The 21,407-nt window shown below is 37.2% G+C and overlaps 1 protein-coding gene across 1 annotated transcript in view; it reads left to right on the top strand.

The window, feature by feature from the left end:
• The window catches only part of LOC141141228 (tenascin-X-like), a 167,616-nt gene that overhangs the window by 109,215 nt on the left and 36,994 nt on the right, over positions 1 to 21,407 (top strand). The window contains exons 29-41 of the mRNA XM_073628914.1: positions 856 to 1,119; positions 2,662 to 2,925; positions 4,468 to 4,731; positions 6,274 to 6,537; positions 8,080 to 8,343; positions 9,886 to 10,149; positions 11,438 to 11,701; positions 13,237 to 13,500; positions 14,462 to 14,725; positions 16,259 to 16,522; positions 18,065 to 18,328; positions 19,292 to 19,555; positions 21,086 to 21,349. Of these exons, the coding sequence (XP_073485015.1) occupies positions 856 to 1,119; positions 2,662 to 2,925; positions 4,468 to 4,731; positions 6,274 to 6,537; positions 8,080 to 8,343; positions 9,886 to 10,149; positions 11,438 to 11,701; positions 13,237 to 13,500; positions 14,462 to 14,725; positions 16,259 to 16,522; positions 18,065 to 18,328; positions 19,292 to 19,555; positions 21,086 to 21,349 (3,432 nt within the window). The remainder of the gene's footprint in view (positions 1 to 855; positions 1,120 to 2,661; positions 2,926 to 4,467; positions 4,732 to 6,273; positions 6,538 to 8,079; positions 8,344 to 9,885; positions 10,150 to 11,437; positions 11,702 to 13,236; positions 13,501 to 14,461; positions 14,726 to 16,258; positions 16,523 to 18,064; positions 18,329 to 19,291; positions 19,556 to 21,085; positions 21,350 to 21,407) is intronic.

Raw genomic sequence — 21,407 nt, 5'->3', positions numbered from 1 at the left:
GTTTCGGTTAAGCTACCTTAAAAAGTTCATATAGTCTGGCAAGTTTATAAGAAGTGCCCATGGAACTCTTTAGAACTTTTCTCCTCTTCCACACGACAAATGTCAGTGCTTGTTCTAATTTCATGTACCTGTTTCCAACAGGTAGATACCCTCCATCCTCGGTGCAGCTAAGCTCCCTCCCCACCACTACAGTTGCCACACAGACAGCTCAATGGCTGAAGAGTTTTGTAGTTGGGAGCCTGATAGGGATTCAGAGACACTAATTCCCCATCAGGTCATCTGTCTCCCTGTGTTTGACTGCAAGCAGTGGGCAAATTCCATGGACAAACAGCCTGCTATTGCCTATAGAACTGCCTACTGTCAATCACAAGGAGATATTAATCTTTGAAGCTAAAATCAGGTTAATAGCATTAGACTGAATTCACAAAGCTAAAACACCAGGATAAGTATACATAGTTGTAAAATAGTGACAGATATTTCTAGCTAAGTCCAATAAGATGTGAAAATGTCACCCATGTGGCTAAATTAGAAAGCTAAATCCTTGTGTCAAAGCTTTGTGAATTGAGCCTATTGTCTACCTATAACATATTTCCATATGCATCCTTCATTTTTCTGATTTGCTTCTCTTTGCCCTGTCCCTAAGAATGGGTATTTACCAAATAAGTTGGATTTATTTTTAAAGTTAGGCTTATAATTTTAAGGACAGGCTTAATGCACTGGGGACAGCTTGTTTTATCCTAATATCCTTTAGGCATTAAGACCAATATATGTAGTGCTGGATTTAGTACAATCTTTCGAATTAATGTTTAACTTAGCTGAATTATTTTAAACCAAACTATTCTTATTTGTTTGTAGTTCCTGAAAAAGTACAGAGCCTTGCAGCTTCCAATATCACCACCACTTCTGTATCTCTGAGCTGGCTACAACCTACTGGAAATGCAAGTTCCTACCAGATCCAGATCCAAGAAAATCCATCTTTCAGTATAATTGTGAACAGTCCCACAACATCCTATACCATACAGAATCTGGTACCTGGCAATTATTACACCTTCCTGGTCTCTGCCCTTGTTGGAGGAAACGGTATAAAAGGAGACAGCTCTGTGACAGTTAACTACACAAGTAAGTGTCTGTGGGAGTGGACAATTCAATCTATTGATCAGAGATATTTAGCTTTTTATTAAATTCATAGATTCTGAAAGTTGTCTTGATATAGGCCCATATGTGCTATTAGTTGCGTTGCAGGTGTGGCATGTTAGAAAATGTCCAGCTTGCTGCAGCTTTGATATGGTTTCCAGCACAATGCACACTGCATGGGGTTAAATAGTAATGTGGGTAAAACAAGCCTAAAACATTCAGCACACACACAACCCTCATCACCAAGAAGTGCAAAGGAGAATAGAGCCTTTATGTAAATGATGATGCATTTAATCCCATATGAACCCTAACGTAATTTTTTTCATACCTATTTTAACTTTTGACAAATTGAAAAGGGGTTAGATCTTCTGTTAGGTATTGAAAGGTTTCCTCTCACTTCCTGCTGTGTCACTGGGACAGGATGTGGAGTAAAGATCTCCCCAACAGACAATAAAAATGGAAAAATTATAGGTTCTACTTGCATTTTGTAATGCCTCACAGTTTTTTACCTTTTAAATATATTTATGGCCAAATACAATATGTTTTGTATGGCTAGGAGAAGAAGATTATAATAAGCAAAGATTCTCTCTCAAATATAAAAAAATGACAATTTACAGCTTATAACGGTTGTAAATATTATTAAAAACAAATTTTTGTATTTATGTATCACATGTTTCGGTTAAGCTACCTTAAAAAGTTCATATAGTCTGGCAAGTTTATAAGAAGTGCCCATGGAACTCTTTAGAACTTTTCTCCTCTTCCACACGACAAATGTCAGTGCTTGTTCTAATTTCATGTACCTGTTTCCAACAGGTAGATACCCTCCATCCTCGATGCAGCTAAGCTCCCTCCCCACTACTACAGTTGCCACACAGACAGCTCAATGGCTGAAGAGTTTTGTAGTTGGGAGCCTGATAGGGATTCAGAGACACTAATTCCCCATCAGGTCATCTGTCTCCCTGTGTTTGACTGCAAGCAGTGGGCAAATTCCATGGACAAACAGCCTGCTATTGCCTATAGAACTGCCTACTGTCAATCACAACGAGATATTAATCTTTGAAGCTAAAATCAGGTTAATAGCATTAGACTGAATTCACAAAGCTAAAACACCAGGATAAGTATACATAGTTGTAAAATAGTGACAGATATTTCTAGCTAAGTCCAATAAGATGTGAAAATGTCACCCATGTGGCTAAATTAGAAAGCTAAATCCTTGTGTCAAAGCTTTGTGAATTGAGCCTATTGTCTACCTATAACATATTTCCATATGCATCCTTCATTTTTCTGATTTGCTTCTCTTTGCCCTGTCCCTAAGAATGGGTATTTACCAAATAAGTTGGATTTATTTTTAAAGTTAGGCTTATAATTTTAAGGACAGGCTTAATGCACTGGGGACAGCTTGTTTTATCCTAATATCCTTTAGGCATTAAGACCAATATATGTAGTGCTGGATTTAGTACAATCTTTCGAATTAATGTTTAACTTAGCTGAATTATTTTAAACCAAACTATTCTTATTTGTTTGTAGTTCCTGAAAAAGTACAGAGCCTTGCAGCTTCCAATATCACCACCACGTCTGTATCTCTGAGCTGGCTACAACCTACTGGAAATGCAAGTTCCTACCAGATCCAGATCCAAGAAAATCCATCTTTCAGTATAATTGTGAACAGTCCCACAACATCCTATACCATACAGAATCTGGTACCTGGCAATTATTACACCTTCCTGGTCTCTGCCCTTGTTGGAGGAAACAGTATAAGAGGAGACAGCTCTGTGACAGTTAACTACACAAGTAAGTGTCTGTGGGAATGGACAATTCAATCTATTGATCAGAGATATTTAGCTTTTTATTAAATTCATAGATTCTGAAAGTTGTCTTGATATAGGCCCATATGTGCTATTAGTTGCGTTGCAGGTGTGGCATGTTAGAAAATGTCCAGCTTGCTGCAGCTTTGATATGGTTTCCAGCACAATGCACACTGCATGGGGTTAAATAGTAATGTGGGTAAAACAAGCCTAAAACATTCAGCACACACACAACCCTCATCACCAAGAAGTGCAAAGGAGAATAGAGCCTTTATGTAAATGATGATGCATTTAATCCCATATGAACCCTAACGTAATTTTTTTCATACCTATTTTAACTTTTGACAAATTGAAAAGGGGTTAGATCTTCTGTTAGGTATTGAAAGGTTTCCTCTCACTTCCTGCTGTGTCACTGGGACAGGATGTGGAGTAAAGATCTCCCCAACAGACAATAAAAATGGAAAAATTATAGGTTCTACTTGCATTTTGTAACGCCTCACAGTTTTTTACCTTTTAAATATATTTATGGCCAAATACAATATGTTTTGTATGGCTAGGAGAAGAAGATTATAATAAGCAAAGATTCTCTCTCAAATATAAAAAAATGACAATTTACAGCTTATAACTGTTGTAAATATTATTAAAAACAAATTTTTGTATTTATGTATCACATGTTTCGGTTAAGCTACCTTAAAAAGTTCATATAGTCTGGCAAGTTTATAAGAAGTGCCCATGGAACTCTTTAGAACTTTTCTCCTCTTCCACACGACAAATGTCAGTGCTTGTTCTAATTTCATGTACCTGTTTCCAACAGGTAGATACCCTCCATCCTCGGTGCAGCTAAGCTCCCTCCCCACCACTACAGTTGCCACACAGACAGCTCAATGGCTGAAGAGTTTTGTAGTTGGGAGCCTGATAGGGATTCAGAGACACTAATTCCCCATCAGGTCATCTGTCTCCCTGTGTTTGACTGCAAGCAGTGGGCAAATTCCATGGACAAACAGCCTGCTATTGCCTATAGAACTGCCTACTGTCAATCACAAGGAGATATTAATCTTTGAAGCTAAAATCAGGTTAATAGCATTAGACTGAATTCACAAAGCTAAAACACCAGGATAAGTATACATAGTTGTAAAATAGTGACAGATATTTCTAGCTAAGTCCAATAAGATGTGAAAATGTCACCCATGTGGCTAAATTAGAAAGCTAAATCCTTGTGTCAAAGCTTTGTGAATTGAGCCTATTGTCTACCTATAACATATTTCCATATGCATCCTTCATTTTTCTGATTTGCTTCTCTTTGCCCTGTCCCTAAGAATGGGTATTTACCAAATAAGTTGGATTTATTTTTAAAGTTAGGCTTATAATTTTAAGGACAGGCTTAATGCACTGGGGACAGCTTGTTTTATCCTAATATCCTTTAGGCATTAAGACCAATATATGTAGTGCTGGATTTAGTACAATCTTTCGAATTAATGTTTAACTTAGCTGAATTATTTTAAACCAAACTATTCTTATTTGTTTGTAGTTCCTGAAAAAGTACAGAGCCTTGCAGCTTCCAATATCACCACCACGTCTGTATCTCTGAGCTGGCTACAACCTACTGGAAATGCAAGTTCCTACCAGATCCAGATCCAAGAAAATCCATCTTTCAGTATAATTGTGAACAGTCCCACAACATCCTATACCATACAGAATCTGGTACCTGGCAATTATTACACCTTCCTGGTCTCTGCCCTTGTTGGAGGAAACAGTATAAGAGGAGACAGCTCTGTGACAGTTAACTACACAAGTAAGTGTCTGTGGGAATGGACAATTCAATCTATTGATCAGAGATATTTAGCTTTTTATTAAATTCATAGATTCTGAAAGTTGTCTTGATATAGGCCCATATGTGCTATTAGTTGCGTTGCAGGTGTGGCATGTTAGAAAATGTCCAGCTTGCTGCAGCTTTGATATGGTTTCCAGCACAATGCACACTGCATGGGGTTAAATAGTAATGTGGGTAAAACAAGCCTAAAACATTCAGCACACACACAACCCTCATCACCAAGAAGTGCAAAGGAGAATAGAGCCTTTATGTAAATGATGATGCATTTAATCCCATATGAACCCTAACGTAATTTTTTTCATACCTATTTTAACTTTTGACAAATTGAAAAGGGGTTAGATCTTCTGTTAGGTATTGAAAGGTTTCCTCTCACTTCCTGCTGTGTCACTGGGACAGGATGTGGAGTAAAGATCTCCCCAACAGACAATAAAAATGGAAAAATTATAGGTTCTACTTGCATTTTGTAACGCCTCACAGTTTTTTTCCTTTTAAATATATTTATGGCCAAATACAATATGTTTTGTATGGCTAGGAGAAGAAGATTATAATAAGCAAAGATTCTCTCTCAAATATAAAAAAATGACAATTTACAGCTTATAACTGTTGTAAATATTATTAAAAACAAATTTTTGTATTTATGTATCACATGTTTCGGTTAAGCTACCTTAAAAAGTTCATATAGTCTGGCAAGTTTATAAGAAGTGCCCATGGAACTCTTTAGAACTTTTCTCCTCTTCCACACGACAAATGTCAGTGCTTGTTCTAATTTCATGTACCTGTTTCCAACAGGTAGATACCCTCCATCCTCGGTGCAGCTAAGCTCCCTCCCCACCACTACAGTTGCCACACAGACAGCTCAATGGCTGAAGAGTTTTGTAGTTGGGAGCCTGATAGGGATTCAGAGACACTAATTCCCCATCAGGTCATCTGTCTCCCTGTGTTTGACTGCAAGCAGTGGGCAAATTCCATGGACAAACAGCCTGCTATTGCCTATAGAACTGCCTACTGTCAATCACAAGGAGATATTAATCTTTGAAGCTAAAATCAGGTTAATAGCATTAGACTGAATTCACAAAGCTAAAACACCAGGATAAGTATACATAGTTGTAAAATAGTGACAGATATTTCTAGCTAAGTCCAATAAGATGTGAAAATGTCACCCATGTGGCTAAATTAGAAAGCTAAATCCTTGTGTCAAAGCTTTGTGAATTGAGCCTATTGTCTACCTATAACATATTTCCATATGCATCCTTCATTTTTCTGATTTGCTTCTCTTTGCCCTGTCCCTAAGAATGGGTATTTACCAAATAAGTTGGATTTATTTTTAAAGTTAGGCTTATAATTTTAAGGACAGGCTTAATGCACTGGGGACAGCTTGTTTTATCCTAATATCCTTTAGGCATTAAGACCAATATATGTAGTGCTGGATTTAGTACAATCTTTCGAATTAATGTTTAACTTAGCTGAATTATTTTAAACCAAACTATTCTTATTTGTTTGTAGTTCCTGAAAAAGTACAGAGCCTTGCAGCTTCCAATATCACCACCACGTCTGTATCTCTGAGCTGGCTACAACCTACTGGAAATGCAAGTTCCTACCAGATCCAGATCCAAGAAAATCCATCTTTCAGTATAATTGTGAACAGTCCCACAACATCCTATACCATACAGAATCTGGTACCTGGCAATTATTACACCTTCCTGGTCTCTGCCCTTGTTGGAGGAAACAGTATAAGAGGAGACAGCTCTGTGACAGTTAACTACACAAGTAAGTGTCTGTGGGAATGGACAATTCAATCTATTGATCAGAGATATTTAGCTTTTTATTAAATTCATAGATTCTGAAAGTTGTCTTGATATAGGCCCATATGTGCTATTAGTTGCGTTGCAGGTGTGGCATGTTAGAAAATGTCCAGCTTGCTGCAGCTTTGATATGGTTTCCAGCACAATGCACACTGCATGGGGTTAAATAGTAATGTGGGTAAAACAAGCCTAAAACATTCAGCACACACACAACCCTCATCACCAAGAAGTGCAAAGGAGAATAGAGCCTTTATGTAAATGATGATGCATTTAATCCCATATGAACCCTAACGTAATTTTTTTCATACCTATTTTAACTTTTGACAAATTGAAAAGGGGTTAGATCTTCTGTTAGGTATTGAAAGGTTTCCTCTCACTTCCTGCTGTGTCACTGGGACAGGATGTGGAGTAAAGATCTCCCCAACAGACAATAAAAATGGAAAAATTATAGGTTCTACTTGCATTTTGTAACGCCTCACAGTTTTTTTCCTTTTAAATATATTTATGGCCAAATACAATATGTTTTGTATGGCTAGGAGAAGAAGATTATAATAAGCAAAGATTCTCTCTCAAATATAAAAAAATGACAATTTACAGCTTATAACTGTTGTAAATATTATTAAAAACAAATTTTTGTATTTATGTATCACATGTTTCGGTTAAGCTACCTTAAAAAGTTCATATAGTCTGGCAAGTTTATAAGAAGTGCCCATGGAACTCTTTAGAACTTTTCTCCTCTTCCACACGACAAATGTCAGTGCTTGTTCTAATTTCATGTACCTGTTTCCAACAGGTAGATACCCTCCATCCTCGGTGCAGCTAAGCTCCCTCCCCACCACTACAGTTGCCACACAGACAGCTCAATGGCTGAAGAGTTTTGTAGTTGGGAGCCTGATAGGGATTCAGAGACACTAATTCCCCATCAGGTCATCTGTCTCCCTGTGTTTGACTGCAAGCAGTGGGCAAATTCCATGGACAAACAGCCTGCTATTGCCTATAGAACTGCCTACTGTCAATCACAAGGAGATATTAATCTTTGAAGCTAAAATCAGGTTAATAGCATTAGACTGAATTCACAAAGCTAAAACACCAGGATAAGTATACATAGTTGTAAAATAGTGACAGATATTTCTAGCTAAGTCCAATAAGATGTGAAAATGTCACCCATGTGGCTAAATTAGAAAGCTAAATCCTTGTGTCAAAGCTTTGTGAATTGAGCCTATTGTCTACCTATAACATATTTCCATATGCATCCTTCATTTTTCTGATTTGCTTCTCTTTGCCCTGTCCCTAAGAATGGGTATTTACCAAATAAGTTGGATTTATTTTTAAAGTTAGGCTTATAATTTTAAGGACAGGCTTAATGCACTGGGGACAGCTTGTTTTATCCTAATATCCTTTAGGCATTAAGACCAATATATGTAGTGCTGGATTTAGTACAATCTTTCGAATTAATGTTTAACTTAGCTGAATTATTTTAAACCAAACTATTCTTATTTGTTTGTAGTTCCTGAAAAAGTACAGAGCCTTGCAGCTTCCAATATCACCACCACGTCTGTATCTCTGAGCTGGCTACAACCTACTGGAAATGCAAGTTCCTACCAGATCCAGATCCAAGAAAATCCATCTTTCAGTATAATTGTGAACAGTCCCACAACATCCTATACCATACAGAATCTGGTACCTGGCAATTATTACACCTTCCTGGTCTCTGCCCTTGTTGGAGGAAACAGTATAAGAGGAGACAGCTCTGTGACAGTTAACTACACAAGTAAGTGTCTGTGGGAATGGACAATTCAATCTATTGATCAGAGATATTTAGCTTTTTATTAAATTCATAGATTCTGAAAGTTGTCTTGATATAGGCCCATATGTGCTATTAGTTGCGTTGCAGGTGTGGCATGTTAGAAAATGTCCAGCTTGCTGCAGCTTTGATATGGTTTCCAGCACAATGCACACTGCATGGGGTTAAATAGTAATGTGGGTAAAACAAGCCTAAAACATTCAGCACACACACAACCCTCATCACCAAGAAGTGCAAAGGAGAATAGAGCCTTTATGTAAATGATGATGCATTTAATCCCATATGAACCCTAACGTAATTTTTTTCATACCTATTTTAACTTTTGACAAATTGAAAAGGGGTTAGATCTTCTGTTAGGTATTGAAAGGTTTCCTCTCACTTCCTGCTGTGTCACTGGGACAGGATGTGGAGTAAAGATCTCCCCAACAGACAATAAAAATGGAAAAATTATAGGTTCTACTTGCATTTTGTAACGCCTCACAGTTTTTTTCCTTTTAAATATATTTATGGCCAAATACAATATGTTTTGTATGGCTAGGAGAAGAAGATTATAATAAGCAAAGATTCTCTCTCAAATATAAAAAAATGACAATTTACAGCTTATAACTGTTGTAAATATTATTAAAAACAAATTTTTGTATTTATGTATCACATGTTTCGGTTAAGCTACCTTAAAAAGTTCATATAGTCTGGCAAGTTTATAAGAAGTGCCCATGGAACTCTTTAGAACTTTTCTCCTCTTCCACACGACAAATGTCAGTGCTTGTTCTAATTTCATGTACCTGTTTCCAACAGGTAGATACCCTCCATCCTCGGTGCAGCTAAGCTCCCTCCCCACCACTACAGTTGCCACACAGACAGCTCAATGGCTGAAGAGTTTTGTAGTTGGGAGCCTGATAGGGATTCAGAGACACTAATTCCCCATCAGGTCATCTGTCTCCCTGTGTTTGACTGCAAGCAGTGGGCAAATTCCATGGACAAACAGCCTGCTATTGCCTATAGAACTGCCTACTGTCAATCACAAGGAGATATTAATCTTTGAAGCTAAAATCAGGTTAATAGCATTAGACTGAATTCACAAAGCTAAAACACCAGGATAAGTATACATAGTTGTAAAATAGTGACAGATATTTCTAGCTAAGTCCAATAAGATGTGAAAATGTCACCCATGTGGCTAAATTAGAAAGCTAAATCCTTGTGTCAAAGCTTTGTGAATTGAGCCTATTGTCTACCTATAACATATTTCCATATGCATCCTTCATTTTTCTGATTTGCTTCTCTTTGCCCTGTCCCTAAGAATGGGTATTTACCAAATAAGTTGGATTTATTTTTAAAGTTAGGCTTATAATTTTAAGGACAGGCTTAATGCACTGGGGACAGCTTGTTTTATCCTAATATCCTTTAGGCATTAAGACCAATATATGTAGTGCTGGATTTAGTACAATCTTTCGAATTAATGTTTAACTTAGCTGAATTATTTTAAACCAAACTATTCTTATTTGTTTGTAGTTCCTGAAAAAGTACAGAGCCTTGCAGCTTCCAATATCACCACCACTTCTGTATCTCTGAGCTGGCTACAACCTACTGGAAATGCAAGTTCCTACCAGATCCAGATCCAAGAAAATCCATCTTTCAGTATAATTGTGAACAGTCCCACAACATCCTATACCATACAGAATCTGGTACCTGGCAATTATTACACCTTCCTGGTCTCTGCCCTTGTTGGAGGAAACGGTATAAAAGGAGACAGCTCTGTGACAGTTAACTACACAAGTAAGTGTCTGTGGGAGTGGACAATTCAATCTATTGATCAGAGATATTTAGCTTTTTATTAAATTCATAGATTCTGAAAGTTGTCTTGATATAGGCCCATATGTGCTATTAGTTGCGTTGCAGGTGTGGCATGTTAGAAAATGTCCAGCTTGCTGCAGCTTTGATATGGTTTCCAGCACAATGCACACTGCATGGGGTTAAATAGTAATGTGGGTAAAACAAGCCTAAAACATTCAGCACACACACAACCCTCATCACCAAGAAGTGCAAAGGAGAATATTATTCATGGCCAAATACAATATGTTTTGTATGGCTAGGAGAAGAAGATTATAATAAGCAAAGATTCTCTCTCAAATATAAAAAAATGTCAATTTACAGCTTATAACTGTTGTAAATATTATTAAAAACAAATTTTTGTATTTATGTATCACATGTTTCGGTTAAGCTACCTTAAAAAGTTCATATAGTCTGGCAAGTTTATAAGAAGTGCCCATGGAACTCTTTAGAACTTTTCTCCTCTTCCACACGACAAATGTCAGTGCTTGTTCTAATTTCATGTACCTGTTTCCAACAGGTAGATACCCTCCATCCTCGGTGCAGCTAAGCTCCCTCCCCACTACTACAGTTGCCACACAGACAGCTCAATGGCTGAAGAGTTTTGTAGTTGGGAGCCTGATAGGGATTCAGAGACACTAATTCCCCATCAGGTCATCTGTCTCCCTGTGTTTGACTGCAAGCAGTGGGCAAATTCCATGGACAAACAGCCTGCTATTGCCTATAGAACTGCCTACTGTCAATCACAAGGAGATATTAATCTTTGAAGCTAAAATCAGGTTAATAGCATTAGACTGAATTCACAAAGCTAAAACACCAGGATAAGTATACATAGTTGTAAAATAGTGACAGATATTTCTAGCTAAGTCCAATAAGATGTGAAAATGTCACCCATGTGGCTAAATTAGAAAGCTAAATCCTTGTGTCAAAGCTTTGTGAATTGAGCCTATTGTCTACCTATAACATATTTCCATATGCATCCTTCATTTTTCTGATTTGCTTCTCTTTGCCCTGTCCCTAAGAATGGGTATTTACCAAATAAGTTGGATTTATTTGTAAAGTTAGGTTTATAATTTTAAGGACAGGCTTAATGCACTGGGGACAGCTTGTTTTATCCTAATATCCTTTAGGCATTAAGACCAATATATGTAGTGCTGGATTTAGTACAATCTTTCGAATTAATGTTTAACTTAGCTGAATTATTTTAAACCAAACTATTCTTATTTGTTTGTAGTTCCTGAAAAAGTACAGAGCCTTGCAGCTTCCAATATCACCACCACGTCTGTATCTCTGAGCTGGCTACAACCTACTGGAAATGCAAGTTCCTACCAGATCCAGATCCAAGAAAATCCATCTTTCAGTATAAATGTGAACAGTCCCACAACATCCTATACCATACAGAATCTGGTACCTGGCAATTATTACACCTTCCTGGTCTCTGCCCTTCTTGGAGGAAACAGTATAAAAGGAGACAGCTCTGTGACAGTTAACTACACAAGTAAGTGTCTGTGGGAATAGACAATTCAATCTATTGGTCAGAGATATTTAGCTTTTTATTAAATTCATAGATTCTGAAAGTTGTCTTGATATAGGCCCATATGTGCTATTAGTTGCGTTGCAGGTGTGGCATGTTAGAAAATGTCCAGCTTGCTGCAGCTTTGATATGGTTTCCAGCACAATGCACACTGCATGGGGTTAAATAGTAATGTGGGTAAAACAAGCCTAAAACATTCAGCACACACACAACCCTCATCACCAAGAAGTGCAAAGGAGAATAGAGCCTTTATGTAAATGATGATACATTTAATCCCATATGAACCCTAACGTAATTTTTTTCATACCTATTTTAACTTTTGACAAATTGAAAAGGGGTTAGATCTTCTGTTAGGTATTGAAAGGTTTCCTCTCACTTCCTGCTGTGTCACTGGGACAGGATGTGGAGTAAAGATCTCCCCAACAGACAATAAAAATGGAAAAATTATAGGTTCTACTTGCATTTTGTAACGCCTCACAGTTTTTTACCTTTTAAATATATTTATGGCCAAATACAATATGTTTTGTATGGCTAGGAGAAGAAGATTATAATAAGCAAAGATTCTCTCTCAAATATAAAAAAATGACAATTTACAGCTTATAACTGTTGTAAATATTATTAAAAACAAATTTTTGTATTTATGTATCACATGTTTCGGTTAAGCTACCTTAAAAAGTGCATATAGTCTGGCAAGTTTATAAGAAGTGCCCATGGAACTCTTTAGAACTTTTCTCCTCTTCCACACGACAAATGTCAGTGCTTGTTCTAATTTCATGTACCTGTTTCCAACAGGCCTCCATCCTCGGTGCAGCTAAGCTCCCTCCCCACCACTACAGTTGCAACACAGACAGCTCAATGGCTGAAGAGTTTTGTAGTTGGGAGCCTGATAGGGATTCAGAGACACTAATTCCCCATCAGGTCATCTGTCTCCCTGTGTTTGACTGCAAGCAGTGGGCAAATTCCATGGACAAACAGCCTGCTATTGCCTATAGAACTGCCTACTGTCAATCACAACGAGATATTAATCTTTGAAGCTAAAATCAGGTTAATAGCATTAGACTGAATTCACAAAGCTAAAACACCAGGATAAGTATACATAGTTGTAAAATAGTGACAGATATTTCTAGCTAAGTCCAATAAGATGTGAAAATGTCACCCATGTGGCTAAATTAGAAAGCTAAATCTTTGTGTCAAAGCTTTGTGAATTGAGCCTATTGTCTACCTATAACATATTTCCATATGCATCCTTCATTTTTCTGATTTGCTTCTCTTTGCCCTGTCCCTAAGAATGGGTATTTACCAAATAAGTTGGATTTATTTGTAAAGTTAGGCTTATAATTTTAAGGACAGGCTTAATGCACTGGGGACAGCTTGTTTTATCCTAATATCCTTTAGGCATTAAGACCAATATATGTAGTGCTGGATTTAGTACAATCTTTCGAATTAATGTTTAACTTAGCTGAATTATTTTAAACCAAACTATTCTTATTTGTTTGTAGTTCCTGAAAAAGTACAGAGCCTTGCAGCTTCCAATATCACCACCACGTCTGTATCTCTGAGCTGGCTACAACCTACTGGAAATGCAAGTTCCTACCAGATCCAGATCCAAGAAAATCCATCTTTCAGTATAATTGTGAACAGTCCCACAACATCCTATACCATACAGAATCTGGTACCTGGCAATTATTACACCTTCCTGGTCTCTGCCCTTGTTGGAGGAAACAGTATAAAAGGAGACAGCTCTGTGACAGTTAACTACACAAGTAAGTGTCTGTGGGAATGGACAATTCAATCTATTGATCAGAGATATTTAGCTTTTTATTAAATTCATAGATTCTGAAAGTTGTCTTGATATAGGCCCATATGTGCTATTAGTTGCGTTGCAGGTGTGGCATGTTAGAAAATGTCCAGCTTGCTGCAGCTTTGATATGGTTTCCAGCACAATGCACACTGCATGGGGTTAAATAGTAATGTGGGTAAAACAAGCCTAAAACATTCAGCACACACACAACCCTCATCACCAAGAAGTGCAAAGGAGAATGGAGCCTTTATGTAAATGATGATGCATTTAATCCCATATGCTATGAACCCTAACTTAATTTTTTGTACGTATTTTAACTTTTGACAAATTGAAAAGGGGTTAGATCTTCTGTTAGGTATTGAAAGGTTTCCTCTCACTTCCTGCTGTGTAACTGGGACAGGATGTGGAGTAAAGATCTCCCCAACAGACAATATAAAACGCCAAATTTCCATGCAAAACAAAGTACCACTTTGAGCATCAAAAATCTGACATAATCATACCACCAGGGAGGTTAAAAGAGTGACAGTTATTTTCAGCTAAATCCAATAAAATGCGAAAATTACAATGACATGGGTAAATTAGAGAGACTTATCCTTGTGTCAAAGCTTTGTGAATTGAAGATGAAGGCCTAGCTATAATATATTTCCATATGTTTTTCTTATTTCTATAACTTCCTTTTCTTTTACCTGACCCTAAGGATGGATAGTTAACAAATAGCTAGATCTGTTTGAAAAGAATATGTGATAGTGGTCTTAAAGGATTGTCAATAGCCTTAATTCACTGGGGACAGCTTGTTTTAATCCCAACATTCTTTGGACACTAATACCAAGTATTTAGTAGTACTATGTGTATGTGCAGTCTTTGGAATTATGGATCTAATTTGGTGAGTTACTTATTGCCAAACTATTCTAATTTGTTTTTAGTGCCTGAAAAAGTTCAGAGTCTTACAGCTTACGATATCACCACCACGTCACTATCTCTGAACTGGTTACCACCTACTGGAAATGCAGGTTCTTACCAGATCCGGATCCTAGAAAATTCATCTTTCAGTATAATTGTGCCCAGTCCCACAACATCCTATACCATACAGAATCTGATACCTGGCAATTATTACACCTTCCTGGTCTCTGCCCTTGTTGGAGGAAACAGTATAAAAGGAAACAGCTCTGTCACAGTTAACTACACAAGTAAGTGTCTATGGGAATGGACAACTCAGTCTATTTTTTCTAGCTTTTTATTAAATTCATAGATTCTGAAAGTTGTCTTGATATAGGCCCATATGTGTTATTAGTTGCGTTGCAGGTGTGGCATGTTAGAAAATGTCCAGCTTGCTGCAGCTTTCATGTGGTTTCCAGCACAATGCACACTGCATGGGGTTAAATAGTAATGTGGGTAAAACAAGCCTAAAACATTCAAAACACACACAACCCTCATCACCAAGAAGTGCAAAGGAGAATGGAGCCTTTATGTAAATGATGATGCATTTAATCCCATATGAACCCTAACTTAATTTTTTTGTACCTATTTTAACTTTTGACAAATTGAAAAGGGGTTAGATCTTCTGTTAGGTATTGAAAGGTTTTGTCTCACTTCCTGCTGTGTCACTGGGACAGGATGTGGAGTAAAGATCTCCCCAACAGACAATAAAAATGGAAAAATTATAGGTTCTACTTGCATTTTGTAATGCCTCACAGCTTTTTACCTTTTAAATATATTCATGGCCAAATGCAATATGTTTTGTATGGCTAGGAGAAGAAGATTATAATAAGCAAAGATTCTCTCTCAAATATAAAAAAATGACAATTTACAGCTTATAACTGTGGTAAATATTATTAAAAACACATTTTTGTATTTATGTATCACATGTTTCGGTTAATCTACCTTAAAAAGTTCATATAGTCTGGCAAGTTTATAAGAAATGCCCATGGAACTCTTTCGAACTTTTCTCCTCCTCCACACGACAAATGTCAGTGCTTGTTCTAATTTCATGTACCTGTTTCCAACAGGTAGATACCCTCCATCTGCGGTGCAGCTAAGCTAACTCCCCACCACTACAGTTGCCACACAGACAGCTCAATGGCTGAAGAGTTTTGTAGTTGGGAGCCTGATAGGAATTCAGAGACACTAATTCCCCATCAGGTCATCTGTCTCCCTGTATTTGACTGCAAGCAGTGGACAAATTCCATGGACAAACAGCCTGCTATTGGCTATAGAACTGCCTACTGTCAATCACAAGGAGATATTAATCTTTGAAGCTAAAATCAGGTTAATAGCATTAGACTGAATTCACAAAGCTAAAACTCCAGGATAAGCATACATAGTTGTAAAATAGTGACAGATATTTCTAGCTAAGTCCAATAAGATGTGAAAATGTCACCCATGTGGCTAAATTAGAAAGCTAAATCCTTGTGTCAAAGCTTTGTGAATTGAGCCTATTGTCTATCTATAACATATTTCCATATGCATCCTTAATTTTTCTGATTTGCTTCGCTTTGCCCTGTCCCTAAGAATGGGTATTTACCAAATAAGTTGGATTTATTTGTAAAGTTAGGCTTATAATTTTAAGGACAGGCTTAATGCACTGGGGACAGCTTGTTTTATCCTAATATCCTTTAGGCATTAAGACCAATATATGTAGTGCTGTATTTAGTACAAACTTTCGAATTAATAGTTAACTTAGCTGAATTATTTTAAACCAAACTATTCTTATTTGTTTGTAGTTCCTGAAAAAGTACAGAGCCTTGCAGCTTCCAATATCACCACCACGTCTGTATCTCTGAGCTGGCTACAACCTACTGGAAATGCAAGTTCCTACCAGATCCAGATCCAGGAAAATCCATCTTTCAGTATAATTGTGAACAGTCCCACAACATCCTATACCATACAGAATCTGGTACCTGGCAATTATTACACCTTCCTGGTCTCTGCCCTTGTTGGAGGAAACAGTATAAAAGGAGACAGCTCTGTGACAGTTAACTACACAAGTACGTGTCTGTGGGAATGGACAATTCAATCTATTGATCAGAGATATTTAGCTTTTTATTAAATTCATAGATTCTGAAAGTTGTCTTGATATAGGCCCATATGTGCTATTAGTTGCGTTGCAGGTGTGGCATGTTAGAAAATGTCCAGCTTGCTGCAGCTTTGATATGGTTTCCAGCACAATGCACACTGCATGGGGTTAAATAGTAATGTGGGTAAAACAAGCCTTAAACATTCAGCACACACACAACCCTCATCACCAAGAAGTGCAAAGGAGAATAGAGCCTTTATGTAAATGATGATGCATTTAATCCCATATGAACCCTAACGTAATTTTTTTCATACCTATTTTAACTTTTGACAAATTGAAAAGGGGTTAGATCTTCTGTTAGGTATTGAAAGGTTTCCTCTCACTTCCTGCTGTGTCACTGGGACAGGATGTGGAGTAAAGATCTCCCCAACAGACAATAAAAATGGAAAAATTATAGGTTCTACTTGCATTTTGTAACGCCTCACAGTTTTTTACCTTTTAAATATATTTATGGCCAAATACAATATGTTTTGTATGGCTAGGAGAAGAAGATTATAATAAGCAAAGATTCTCTCTCAAATATAAAAAAATGACAATTTACAGCTTATAACTGTTGTAAATATTATTAAAAACAAATTTTTGTATTTATGTATCACATGTTTCGGTTAAGCTACCTTAAAAAGTTCATATAGTCTGGCAAGTTTATAAGAAGTGCCCATGGAACTCTTTAGAACTTTTCTCCTCTTCCACACGACAAATGTCAGTGCTTGTTCTAATTTCATGTACCTGTTTCCAACAGGTAGATACCCTCCATCCTCGGTGCAGCTAAGCTCCCTCCCCACCACTACAGTTGCCACACAGACAGCTCAATGGCTGAAGAGTTTTGTAGTTGGGAGCCTGATAGGGATTCAGAGACACTAATTCCCCATCAGGTCATCTGTCTCCCTGTGTTTGACTGCAAGCAGTGGGCAAATTCCATGGACAAACAGCCTGCTATTGCCTATAGAACTGCCTACTGTCAATCACAACGAGATATTAATCTTTGAAGCTTAAATCAGGTTAATAGCATTAGACTGAATTCACAAAGCTAAAACACCAGGATAAGTATACATAGTTGTAAAATAGTGACAGATATTTCTAGCTAAGTCCAATAAGATGTGAAAATGTCACCCATGTGGCTAAATTAGAAAGCTAAATCCTTGTGTCAAAGCTTTGTGAATTGAGCCTATTGTCTACCTATAACATATTTCCATATGCATCCTTCATTTTTCTGATTTGCTTCTCTTTGCCCTGTCCCTAAGAATGGGTATTTACCAAATAAGTTGGATTTATTTGTAAAGTTAGGCTTATAATTTTAAGGACAGGCTTAATGCACTGGTGACAGCTTGTTTTATCCTAATATCCTTTAGGCATTAAGACCAATATATGTAGTGCTGGATTTAGTACAATCTTTCGAATTAATGTTTAACTTAGCTGAATTATTTTAAACCAAACTATTCTTATTTGTTTGTAGTTCCTGAAAAAGTACAGAGCCTTGCAGCTTCCAATATCACCACCACGTCTGTATCTCTGAGCTGGCTACAACCTACTGGAAATGCAAGTTCCTACCAGATCCAGATCCAAGAAAATCCATCTTTCAGTATAATTGTGAACAGTCCCACAACATCCTATACCATACAGAATCTGGTACCTGGCAATTATTACACCTTCCTGGTCTCTGCCCTTGTTGGAGGAAACAGTATAAAAGGAGACAGCTCTGTGACAGTTAACTACACAAGTAAGTGTCTGTGGGAATGGACAATTCAATCTATTGATCAGAGATATTTAGCTTTTTATTAAATTCATAGATTCTGAAAGTTGTCTTGATATAGGCCCATATGTGCTATTAGTTGCGTTGCAGGTGTGGCATGTTAGAAAATGTCCAGCTTGCTGCAGCTTTGATATGGTTTCCAGCACAATGCACACTGCATGGGGTTAAATAGTAATGTGGGTAAAACAAGCCTAAAACATTCAGCACACACACAACCCTCATCACCAAGAAGTGCAAAGGAGAATGGAGCCTTTATGTAAATGATGATGCATTTAATCCCATATGCTATGAACCCTAACTTAATTTTTTGTACGTATTTTAACTTTTGACAAATTGAAAAGGGGTTAGATCTTCTGTTAGGTATTGAAAGGTTTCCTCTCACTTCCTGCTGTGTAACTGGGACAGGATGTGGAGTAAAGATCTCCCCAACAGACAATATAAAACGCCAAATTTCCATGCAAAACAAAGTACCACTTTGAGCATCAAAAATCTGACATAATCATACCACCAGGGAGGTTAAAAGAGTGACAGTTATTTTCAGCTAAATCCAATAAAATGCGAAAATTACAATGACATGGGTAAATTAGAGAGACTTATCCTTGTGTCAAAGCTTTGTGAATTGAAGATGAAGGCCTAGCTATAATATATTTCCATATGTTTTTCTTATTTCTATAACTTCCTTTTCTTTTTTACCTGACCCTAAGGATGGATAGTTAACAAATAGCTAGATCTGTTTGAAAAGAATATGTGATAGTGGTCTTAAAGGATTGTCAATAGCCTTAATTCACTGGGGACAGCTTGTTTTAATCCCAACATTCTTTGGACACTAATACCAAGTATTTAGTAGTACTATGTGTATGTGCAGTCTTTGGAATTATGGATCTAATTTGGTGAGTTACTTATTGCCAAACTATTCTAATTTGTTTTTAGTGCCTGAAAAAGTTCAGAGTCTTACAGCTTACGATATCACCACCACGTCACTATCTCTGAACTGGTTACCACCTACTGGAAATGCAAGTTCTTACCAGATCCGGATCCTAGAAAATTCATCTTTCAGTATAATTGTGCCCAGTCCCACAACATCCTATACCATACAGAATCTGATACCTGGCAATTATTACACCTTCCTGGTCTCTGCCCTTGTTGGAGGAAACAGTATAAAAGGAAACAGCTCTGTCACAGTTAACTACACAAGTAAGTGTCTATGGGAATGGACAACTCAGTCTATTTTTTCTAGCTTTTTATTAAATTCATAGATTCTGAAAGTTGTCTTGATATAGGCCCATATGTGTTATTAGTTGCGTTGCAGGTGTGGCATGTTAGAAAATGTCCAGCTTGCTGCAGCTTTCATGTGGTTTCCAGCACAATGCACACTGCATGGGGTTAAATAGTAATGTGGGAAAAACAAGCCTAAAACATTCAAAACACACACAACCCTCATCACCAAGAAGTGCAAAGGAGAATGGAGCCTTTATGTAAATGATGATGCATTTAATCCCATATGAACCCTAACTTAATTTTTTTGTACCTATTTTAACTTTTGACAAATTGAAAAGGGGTTAGATCTTCTGTTAGGTATTGAAAGGTTTCGTCTCACTTCCTGCTGTGTCACTGGGACAGGATGTGGAGTAAAGATCTCCCCAACAGACAATAAAAATGGAAAAATTATAGGTTCTACTTGCATTTTGTAATGCCTCACAGCTTTTTACCTTTTAAATATATTCATGGCCAAATGCAATATGTTTTGTATGGCTAGGAGAAGATTATAATAAGCAAAGATTCTCTCTCAAATATAAAAAAATGACAATTTACAGCTTATAACTGTGGTAAATATTATTAAAAACACATTTTTGTATTTATGTATCACATGTTTCGGTTAATCTACCTTAAAAAGTTCATATAGTCTGGCAGGTTTATAAGAAATGCCCATGGAACTCTTTCGAACTTTTCTCCTCCTCCACACGACAAATGTCAGTGCTTGTTCTAATTTCATGTACCTGTTACCAACAGGTAGATACCCTCCATCCGCGGTGCAGCTAAGCTAACTCCCCACCACTACAGTTGCCACACAGACAGCTCAATGGCTGAAGAGTTTTGTAGTTGGGAGCCTGATAGGAATTCAGAGACACTAATTCCCCATCAGGTCATCTGTCTCCCTGTGTTTGACTGCAAGCAGTGGGCAAATTCCATGGACAAACAGCCTGCTATTGGCTATAGAACTGCCTACTGTCAATCACAAGGAGATATTAATCTTTGAAGCTAAAATCAGGTTAATAGCATTAGACTGAATTCACAAAGCTAAAACACCAGGATAAGCATACATAGTTGTAAAATAGTGACAGATATTTCTAGCTAAGTCCAATAAGATGTGAAAATGTCACCCATGTGGCTAAATTAGAAAGCTAAATCCTTGTGTCAAAGCTTTGTGAATTGAGCCTATTGTCTACCTATAACATATTTCCATATGCATCCTTAATTTTTCTGATTTGCTTCTCTTTGCCCTGTCCCTAAGAATGGGTATTTACCAAATAAGTTGGATTTATTTGTAAAGTTAGGCTTATAATTTTAAGGACAGGCTTAATGCACTGGGGACAGCTTGTTTTATCCTAATATCCTTTAGGCATTAAGACCAATATATGTAGTGCTGTATTTAGTACAAACTTTCGAATTAATAGTTAACTTAGCTGAATTATTTTAAACCAAACTATTCTTATTTGTTTGTAGTTCCTGAAAAAGTACAGAGCCTTGCAGCTTCCAATATCACCACCACGTCTGTATCTCTGAGCTGGCTACAACCTACTGGAAATGCAAGTTCCTACCAGATCCAGATCCAGGAAAATCCATCTTTCAGTATAATTGTGAACAGTCCCACAACATCCTATACCATACAGAATCTGGTACCTGGCAATTATTACACCTTCCTGGTCTCTGCCCTTGTTGGAGGAAACAGTATAAAAGGAGACAGCTCTGTGACAGTTAACTACACAAGTACGTGTCTGTGGGAATGGACAATTCAATCTATTGATCAGAGATATTTAGCTTTTTA

The sequence above is a fragment of the Aquarana catesbeiana genome, linkage group LG04 (assembly GCF_042186555.1).
Source record: "Aquarana catesbeiana isolate 2022-GZ linkage group LG04, ASM4218655v1, whole genome shotgun sequence".
In the NCBI taxonomy this organism is placed as follows: Eukaryota; Metazoa; Chordata; class Amphibia; order Anura; family Ranidae; genus Aquarana; species Aquarana catesbeiana.
Note: the sequence above shows the minus strand (reverse complement) of the source record. Positions and strands in the feature narration are given on the sequence as shown.